Source organism: Eschrichtius robustus, chromosome 10 (genome assembly GCF_028021215.1).
Source record: "Eschrichtius robustus isolate mEscRob2 chromosome 10, mEscRob2.pri, whole genome shotgun sequence".
Classification (NCBI taxonomy): Eukaryota; Metazoa; Chordata; class Mammalia; order Artiodactyla; family Eschrichtiidae; genus Eschrichtius; species Eschrichtius robustus.
Window position 1 is genome coordinate 19,588,461 of NC_090833.1, and position 10,022 is coordinate 19,598,482.

The following is a 10,022-nucleotide window of genomic DNA, read 5'->3' on the forward strand; positions in this document are numbered from 1 at the left end:
GTTTGACCTCATTGATCTTTCTGGTTCTGGTCGAAGTTCTGTGGGGTCACTGAAGACCTGAAGTTCACAGCCCACTGCGGGTAACCCAAGGGCCCTTTTCTTTGGCTCCTGCTTCCACCTAGAGGAGGGCGCTGGTAGTGCAAGAAACACCACACCCACCCTGCCGCCCTAACCAAAATCAACTCCACATTTTCATCAGCATCAGCATTTACATTTATTGAGCCTTTACAATGTGCCAGACAGCTGTGCTAAGCACTTTCCATCATTATTTATGTGAGGATTATTTAATCCTCACAACCACATTCTAGGGTAGATACTATTATCATTCCCATTTTACAGATAAGAAAACAGAAGTTCAGGAAAGTTAAATTCTTTTAAATTTCATAGCTAATAAACTGTAAATCCTTAGGAATTATACCCCAGAGAACGTGCTTGTAATTGCTACAGTGTTCAGATCCTTTCCATTTCTGAAGAGGGTTCAAAAGTTCAAAACTCTTGGCTACCAACACTTAGAGGAGAAAGTGGTTCTACTCCCCTCTCTTTCTCGGGAAATTGCTGGGGAGTAAAGATATGAAAAGCATCAGCGCTAGATTCAGATAAACTTATATTTGAAAATATATGCTGAGCTGCTGCTACAGAGTGATCTCCAAGATGCTATGTACGTATAAGCTGCTTTAGCAGAAGAGACCTCCACTCAACGTGTGGAACAAAAACTGAGTTTATTTCTCATTAAACAAGAGAGAACTATGCTCTGATGACAAAGTCTCTGAACAAAGCTAATGGCTAATATTTAAGGGGTTTGTGGAGGCACTGAGTTCGTGGACAGGTGGTGTTTCAAAGGCAGGAGTGCTTAGGAATGGTAGACCATAGGCCATGAAGTACTGTCTGTGGATGTTACTTTCAGGAGAATCGTCATCAAGATAAAAGTTCATTAACAGATTAAATGGGTTTAAACAGGTTCTGGTGATTACCTTTTACCATGGTTACAGAGCAATCAGTCTTCACTTAGGAGTGTGGGAACTCCTTTGTTATTCTCAGTCTCCCCCTTTCGGCCCTCCCTCAACCAAAGCCTCAGGAGAGACCCTCAGGGATTGTCCAGATCTTCACCACTGTTGTCGGCTTTCCTTGAAGACACAGTTACAGTTTTCCACTTACAGAGATCTGATGTTCAGTTTGAGTGTCAGCCAGCCTGATGTCTTCTTGTTTCTGTCTTTCAATCAGCTGTGGAGCCAGAAGTTGAAACAGTTGCCACATAAAAGTATTCAACTCTCTGGACAACAGCCAATGAATGACTGTGAGACAAACAAAAATAATTAAAAGTATTTTTAAGAGAGTGTGGAAGGCAGTCTAGAATCATAACCTATATTTCCCAGGCATGACGGAAGAAGATAAATTTCAAGTGATACCCTGTGTCTACCTCAAATAGCCAGGTTGCCTTTTCTTTGGGCTTAGATATAGATTAACCTCACCTGTGGTATTAATCAAGGTACAGCATGAAGTGAAAGCAATGGTGCATAATCCCCCGATTAGCCAAAATAAAATCCAAAGGTATTCTATTATCCATTATTACCTGAGCTAAGAATTTTCAATTGGTCAGTTGTGCCCTAGGATGTGGGCTGTGTTGCGTACTATGTCAGTCAAGGTGAAGGAAAATGAGCCCCTTGTGTTGTCCACCTCCTTTGGAGGGCTCACTATCCTCAGAAGTCTGGGATATTGATAACTCCATGAAGGGTTTTTTTCCCTTCCAACACTGTGTAAGAAACACAGGCCACTGAGGGTGCCCGGGAGTTGCACACTCGGAAAGGTACACATAGTCATCACAAAGAATGGTAGGTCTTAGTCCCGGTTGGCATTGAAGAGTCTGATTTCCCAGTAAGAAATAAACCATGTCAACAATCAAGCAGTATTACTGTCCACCTTTATTTATCAATTTTCCTTGGGAGTTTAGAGGAAGAACAGGAGAGTGCTGAGTGCTAAGGTCTCCTTAGAGTGGTATCACTGGACAGATTCGGACAGTTGTCCTTTGGCCATTATGGAACATGAGTTCTTCCAATGGTCTTTCTGCTCAAAGTATGTATATATATATATATATATATATATATACACACACACACACACACACACACACACACACACACACACACACACACACACACGTGTCCTCATCCACAGGCTCCGTATTCTTTAAGAACAGAGGAACTTTTGGTCCAAGAGGGCTTAAAGTTATTTTGATTTCTAATTGATTTTTAGGACTATTTGAAAATAATCGGGAGGTCAAAGTTTAAATTTCTCATTCCAATTTATTGTATCTAAGTTCACTATTTCAGGTCTGAGTCCCTTGCAAGAAAAGAAGAAAAGGTTCCCTTAAGCTGTTGGTCTACCCCAGAATGTCCTAAAGTTTATTCAGTCTCCTACTGATTCATCTTGATTTTGTTCTCAATTCTGAATCTTTGCCCAATCTACCCTTAAGAAAAAGGTTTTACCTTTTGAAATAACTTTTGAAATAATTTTACGTGGTGCATTTTCTGTGTTTCTTAACTTCTCAAGCCCTTAATTTTTTGGAATTATGCATAGATGGGTTATTTAAATCTTCTGGTCTTTTCCATCCTGCTGCTTTTAAACATTTTCCCCCATTGTTGAAGGTTAAAAATTAAGTTAACTAATTGATACAAATGTGGTAGTCCAGGGCAATAAGTAACTGAATAACAGAATCCTGAACTAGACAGCAACTTTCTGTTGTTCCAAAATTTGAGATGATTTTAAATATTTCTCCTCAATTCAGCTCTCACCCAGGTTTTAAATTCAACTTCTCTGGATCCACCTTCTGGTACAGGAGTTTTAGGGGAATATTGTGCAATGTTTTGTTCTCTTTTCTAGAGAAATGCCCCATGAAGAAAGTTTATTAAGGTAGTTAGGGAAAGGAACAAGAGAAGTTTAAGTGGGTGGTAGAGATAAAGCTAGGTGGAGAGAGGGAGACATGCAATGCAAGTAGGTTTCAGGTTTGAGTAGTAAGATTTTTTCTTCTTCTTTCTGGGGCGAGAGCATATCAATCAAAGAAGCCCTCTATTGAGTGTTTGGTGTTTTTGTCCTCTCTCTTTTCTACCGCCCCTCTTAAATCTATTATTTTTGACACTGAAAGTTTGCCATAATGGCCATTGTAATTTTAAGTCATCTAGCAAAATTTTGCCATTAATTAAGATAAGCACATCAGAGTACATTCAGTGAGAGTATATATACAAAGCAAGAGTATTTCCAGGAAGAGGAAGCAACTTTAATGCAGCTGAGACCATGACAAACAGGAAAGAATACACTACAGTTAGTCAAAAGTTTGTACTATGCATGACATCTTGAATTCCTTGGCCAAGGAGAACCTAAAAGGCTTCATATGATCAATGCCCTGGAAATCACTAACTCCAAAATATAGGCTGAGAAAAGTGACTTTTCATTGCTTTACCAAGACAGACGTGCTCATGAAGGTTTGGAGAGACCCAAGGCAAAGGTTTAGCAATTTCCTTTACACAAACTGACCACCAATCTAACAGACCTCCAACCATCAGTTCCCGGGGCTGCCTGGCGGTGGAGGCAGGTCAGACTTATGTTTTCATTTCTTCCTTATGAAGCATTTCCTTCTACACTCAATATACATAAGGCAGTCTAGAACAAAACAAAATCCCATGAAGCAAGAGTTTATATAAGTAGATGAAGATTGAAACTATAGCAAGCAGCAGAAGAATCAGCGTATTAATGGTAAGCATATTTGCTAAATGGTGTATCTCCAAAACAAAAGATCTAATTGCCTTATATTAATTTCCATTTGTTTATAAATCCTAAGAAAATAAATTCATTAAGGAGAGCTCAGCGAAATATGTCACAGCTCAAATTATGATGAAAAACTCACTTGACAGCAGATCCAAAGGACTATTGGAGATTGAAGCTAAATGGGCCCAGAAAGTACCCCTGTTGGTCCAAGGATCCCACACAGCAGCGACATCGTATGTGTCTAGTCTGCTCGCTGTATCTAGCCACAGTATATAAATTGTGCTATACTGAATAGCTTATGTGCAGGAAGTTAGAGATTTTGTATTAATTATTAAGAAGTCAAGGGTAAGGGCTTCCCTGGTGGCCCAGTGGTTGAGAATCTGCCTGCCAATGCAGGGGACACTGGTTCGAGCCCTGGTCTGGGAAGATCCCACATGCCGCGGAGCAACCGGGCCCGTGAGCCACAACTGCTGAGCCTGCGCGTCTGGAGCCTGTGCTCCGCAACAAGAGAGGCCGCAACAGTGAGAGGCCCGCGCACCGCGATGAAGAGTGGCCCCCACTCTCCGCAACTAGAGAAAGCCCTCGCACAGAAACGAAGACCCAACACAGCCAAAAATAATAAATAAATAAATAAAAATTTAAAAAAAAAAAAAAGAAAAGAAAATCTATTGCCATAATTCAGGCAAGAGCTGATGGTGGCTTGGACGGTATGAGAGTAGAGAAAGTGAGAAGCAAATGCCCATGAGTGAGACAACTCACATAGTGAGTTGGGTATTGTGAGAAGAATTTCCTACAAGGGGGTTTTGCCCTTTAAGAAAGGGAAGGGAAAACAGGAAGCATTCAGAGACCTGGAAAAGTTGATACACAGTGAAAGGACTTTGGGATGAAAACAAGGCCTTGTAATTCTGGACCACCCAAACTAGGAAGATCCTTGAAGAGATCATCTAACCTAACTTCCTCTTATTATTGATGAGAAGCCTGAGACACAGAGATAAGCATGGACTTACTCAAAGCCATACAGCAAGTTGGTGGCAGAACCAGGACGTACATCTATAAGACTGTGCTTCATCACCATGTTCTCATGGGACCTGGACCAGCTAGAATAGTTTGGAGCCAATGAGCTACATGAAGGGGAGGGAAAGGAAATGCAATGACCACTGACTGGGCACTTTGTGTACCCATCACCACAGGGGTCAATTTTCGTATGTTTAAACCTTTACTTTTTGCAAAGTAGGCACTGCTTTTCCCATTTTCCACGTGATAAAAGTGAGGCTCGAGAAGGTTAAGGAACCTACCCCTAGAAATGGGGTAGAATACAGATCTCTTTAGAAGTCAAGCATGTTTATGTGGATTTCTGCATGGGCTGGGATTCTGCTATAGTGGGATCCTACCTGGAGCATGAGCACAGGTAAAGGGCTGGCACTTTTCATCCACAGTCTTATGTTTATTTAGCAAACAGCCCTGCCCAGGGAACCGGGCTCAAATTCAAGATCGGTTGATTCAAGAAGGCACCCCTGCAAGCAAAGCTGGAAGAATAGAGGCTTCAACTCCTTTCCATGGGTAAGAACATTTTGTATAAAATAGGAATAGCGACCTTAAGAGAGAGCAACCTAGGCTGAAGGGCTTGGACCTGCTGGCTGTGGGGAGCTACAAGAGACCTGGAAGAGGGAAGTGTTATTATACCTTGGGAGAAGCTGACCCTGTATGACCCCCATCACAGTAAATTTCCAACGGGGCATCTGGAATTCAGGCCCCAGAACCCAAGGCCCCATTCCTTTCTTTCGTACAGCAGCCCACCAAAACCTGGCCTCGAAGATCTTCTGTTTATGCTGCAAATGCTGTGAGGAACCCAATGCCACAGATGACTCCAAGATCCCCAGTCAAACCCGAGAGCTTCAGCCATCAAAGCATGGTAGGTACCAGGCGAAAACACCCTGCCTGGCCTCTCGAGGCTTCATTTTGCTCATCCCCCTTCCTGCTGAGATACCCTCAGATTTCCTTCAGCTTCTGATTGAATAATTCCAACCTAAAATGAAGTGAAGATTGGGTGGCTAAGCACCCAAATCCATAAACAATAGAGCTTAAAAATCTTGAAACTTAAAGTGCGATTCATGAATCAGCAACATCGGCATCACCTGGGAGCTTGTTAAAGCTGCACTTTCAGACCCTGCTCCAGTCCTACTGAATCAAAACCTACGTTTTAACATGACCCACAGGGAAACCTGAACATACATCATAGTCTGAGAGTCACTTGTCTAAAGACTATAAAGATAGCAGCTAAGAACCTTGCCTTTGGGGCTGGGGTTAGATCCAATCAGCTCTGCCACAGAATTGGGCAAGTCACTTACCCTTTCTCTCTGAGCTTCAGTGTCCCTACCTGTAAAATGGGGATAGCCACACTGTATTATTACCTTTCAGGATCACGGGGAGGATTAAATGAGGGAATAGATAGAAGCACCAAGCACAGGGCTTGCGCTAGGTAGGCATTCAACAAAGGTCAACAAATGGAAACTACAGTGTATAGGTATTGGCCAGGATAGGATAGGCTCTGCTGCTAAAACAAATATGCCTTTAAATCTCAATCATTCACAAAACGAAAGTGTATTTCTTGCTCATGCAAAGTCTATCACACATCTTTTTTCATCTTTAGTCAGACCATCTGGAACACACAGTTTCCAAGGCAACCATGTATAAGAGGAGAGAGAGAGGGAGAGAAGGCATCCTGACCTTCAGTTTGTAATTACATCCTTCTTGATGATCCATGACAAAAGGTCATAGTGGAGAAGACTGGGGGTCAAAATCAGCAATTTCAGACAGAAAAAAAAAAAAAGCATTATTGTCAAGATCAGGCAAAGCTAGGACGGACAAACACACAGTTGGGCGGTGAGTGGTGGGGTCAGGGAGGCTGGTCAGGCAGCTGGCACAATCCCACTAGGAGACAGGACAGTTCAATGGCAGGAAAAAAATTCTCATGGCATATTTTGCCAGAAATCCATAGCAGGGGCCTTTAAAAAATACTTCCCCTGAAAATAATTTCACGATAAAAACCAAGAAACTTAAAAATGTCAGTCCCTTTTTCCAAGATGATAATAATGATAATTACTGAGCCCCAATTACATGCAAGGCACTGTCTAGGCACAAGGGACCCAGCTGTGATCAGATAAGTCCCCTACTGTTTCAGAGCTTACACACTAGAAAAGTGATCTTATTTAATCTCTGTAATAACTCTAAGAAGTGGACCTGATTATCCAGAATGGATATATCATTTTGCAGGTCTGAAAACACAGACAGAGAGAGGTGAAGCAATTTGTTCAAGGTTTGCGGCTAGAAAAGGATAGTCATTTATTACAGAATACAGCCTAGTCTGTTGACAAGATTGTATGTCATTCTTTAAGAATCTAGGAGTATGTCAAAACAAAGCCTTATACACAACAGTGGTCATCACAATGGCATTTATGGTAGTGAAATTTGAAAGCAGTCTAAACGCCCAACAATAGAACATTGGTTAAATAAATCCTGAATTATCCATAAAATCCTTAAAATTTAGTGACATGAGAAAAATATTTATGATATGTACAAAGTAAAACGCATGCATAATATACAGGATGTGATGGACTATGTAAAAATATGCATAGGCAAACACTGGAACTGTGATCATATCTGAGGGGAGGGGTGTTTGGGGCATTTTTTCCTACTTCATATTCTTCAATATTTCCTAGCTTTTCTATAATGGGTATGCATTATATTTATAAACAGGAAGAAAGTAAACTTTATATTTTAAAAAGAATACATATTTTGAATCCAGTGCCTGCTTATGAGGCAGAGAACTCAGAAGACCAGAGGACGCAGACTCAGGTACTTCCCACCCCACAATAATCACCGCTGGTCCATGTGCCCTGCTCCAGTTGGCAAAACGCCTTCACCTCTGGTACCTCCTCTGAGCCTCCCCACATGACCACGTGGAATTACCACTGCCAGGTCTGCAGAAGGATGAGCTTGACGGACAAAATCTCAAGCAAGATAATGAAGTGTCCCGCGTGATTTTGGGAAAATCCCTGCTCCATCCAGAAAAGAGAACCTCCTATTTCAGCAGCAGTGAGTTTGAGGGTGAGCTCCAAACTGGGGTCCTAACACTGACCAGGAACCTCTGGGGGAGGGGGCCTTGTCCTAATGACCAAACCCCAATTTGATATTGAGCTAAGTGGGGTGACAGGAGTGGCAGGACTGCTGCCTTCAGGAAGCTGCAGTCACATTCTAGGACACACTGGACAGAGTCCAGGGGTCTAAGACCTGGCTGCAGAACCCTCTGAGCTGGGAATTACATGAGGAGCAGGAGGTCTGGGAAGAAAGAACACATATCCATACTTTCCTTCTAAGCCCTTGTGGCATTGTCTTATATGTGTATTGCACGTGACTGTTTGCTTAATGTCTGCTTCAGCCACCAGACCATAAGTTCCAGGAGGGCAGGGCCTACATCACTTTTGTTCCTCCAAACTCAACCAGGTACATGGCAAATAAACATGCCAGAAAATGCTTGTGGATTGAGCGTAGTCCAGTGGGGGGAGAAATGCCTCTGGTTCCTGGGCTGTAGCCACATCCAGGAAGGAGAAACGCAGCCCCATTGATGGGCACCAACGCTGTACCCAGGTGACCTCACACAGCTCACAACCACCCTATTAGGCTGGCTGTTGAGAGGTGAGCGTCATCCAGCCCAGTCACTTCAGAATTCTCGTAACAGCTAAACCCTCCTGGCAAACAAAATTTCAAAGTCCAATTTCTATAAAAAACCAAAGGGGTGGGGCTTCCCTGGTGGCGCAGTGGTTGAGAATCTGCCTGCCAATGCAGGGGACACGGGTTCGAGCCCTGGTCTGGGAAGATCCCACATGCCGCGGAGCAACCGGGCCCGTGAGCCACAATTACTGAGCCTGCGCGTCTGGAGCCTGTGCTCCCAACAAGAGAGGCCACGACAGTGAGAGGCCCGTGCACCGCGATGAAGAGTGGCCCCCGCTCGCCGCAACTAGAGAAAGCCCTCGCACAGAAACGAAGACCCAACACAGCCAAAAATTAAAATTAATTAATTAATTAATTTTTTTAAAAAGCTAATTATAACAACAAACGCTTTAAAAAAAAATCAAAGGGGTCCTGCTCTACTCGAATTGGGGGTGAGGGTCTGGAAGCCCCCCTAGCTCCCTTCCCCCCACAGGGCTCCATGGAGCATAGTTTAAAAACCCCCCTCTCTATGGACTTGAGGACACGGGGAGAGGGAAGGGTATGCTGGGACAAAGTGAGAGAGTAGCACTGACATATACACACTACCAAATGTAAAATAGCAAGCTAGTGGGAAGCAGCCGCATAGCACAGGGAGATCAGCTCGGTGCTTTGTGACTACCTAGAAGGGTGGGATAGGGAGGGTGGGAGGGAGACGCAAGAGGGAGGGGATATGGGGATATATGTATATGTATAGCTGATTCACTTTGTTATACAGCAGAAACTAACACAACATTGTAAAGCAATTATACTCCAATAAAGATGTTAAAAAAAAAATAAACCCACCTCTCACTGTATAGAGAAGGCTTTGGCCCACAGTGGGAAGGGACTTTCCAAAGGCCCAGCAGAGAGTGGTGTTAACGTCAGAACCATCATGGGCCCAATTCTTCTATTTTCCAGCCACTGCACTTTGCAAGACACCCTGCTGTCACTGAATGCTCCAATGGGGTACCAATGCGTCCCAGGCCAGGATCCACGTGGCTCACACAGTATTCTAGAATCTGACAATGACCAGGGATGGAGGCGACCGGAACAGTCCACCCAGGGCCAGAGCAAAGCCTTCACTCAGTGTGATTTTTCCCTTTCTTCTTTCAGATGTGAATTCACATGTTTCCAAAAGAGGATTTCACAAGAGAAACCCAAGCCGCTACTCCCAGGATCGCTGGCCGTACCAGCCATGCCTCATTGGGAGACCCTGAACATTCTAGACGGCAGCCCCCTCGCAGGTCTCCGAGGCTGCACGGCTGCTGGAGGGTCTCCGGCAGGAAGGGGGCGGTGAACAGGGGCCATGAAGACTGATTCGGAAACTCCCCAGAGGAGGAGAAGACGTCTGAGCCATCCCTGTGCCGCCAGCAAGAGTCACTTCAGCTCCCGGAGAAGCCACTGTGGAGGAGCTGCCTCCAATTAAAGTCCTTAGTTGCATCTTAGGCCTGTGTCCCTCCTCTTTTCCCCTCTCCCAGCCCTACTTCTGAGATTCCCTTGAATATAGAACAATT

At 43.8% G+C, this 10,022-nt stretch overlaps 1 protein-coding gene across 1 annotated transcript; it reads left to right on the plus strand.

Moving 5' to 3' along the window:
- Nucleotides 1–5,157: 5,157 nt before the first annotated feature.
- Nucleotides 5,158–9,725, plus strand: TEX48 (testis expressed 48). The gene is made up of 4 exons (XM_068553967.1): nt 5,158–5,167; nt 5,549–5,671; nt 7,738–7,866; nt 9,622–9,725. The coding sequence occupies exons 1-4, from the start codon at nt 5,158–5,160 to the stop codon at nt 9,723–9,725; spliced, it is 366 nt and encodes a 121-aa protein (XP_068410068.1).
- Nucleotides 9,726–10,022: the final 297 nt, after the last annotated feature.

Bases quoted from the DNA above. Each gene is read 5' to 3' on its own strand.
- TEX48 (XM_068553967.1), top strand. The intron at 5,672-7,737 runs GTAGGTACCAGG...TACCACTGCCAG, and splicing joins GCTTCAGCCATCAAAGCATG to GTCTGCAGAAGGATGAGCTT. The intron at 7,867-9,621 runs GTGAGCTCCAAA...TTCTTCTTTCAG, and splicing joins CAGCAGCAGTGAGTTTGAGG to ATGTGAATTCACATGTTTCC.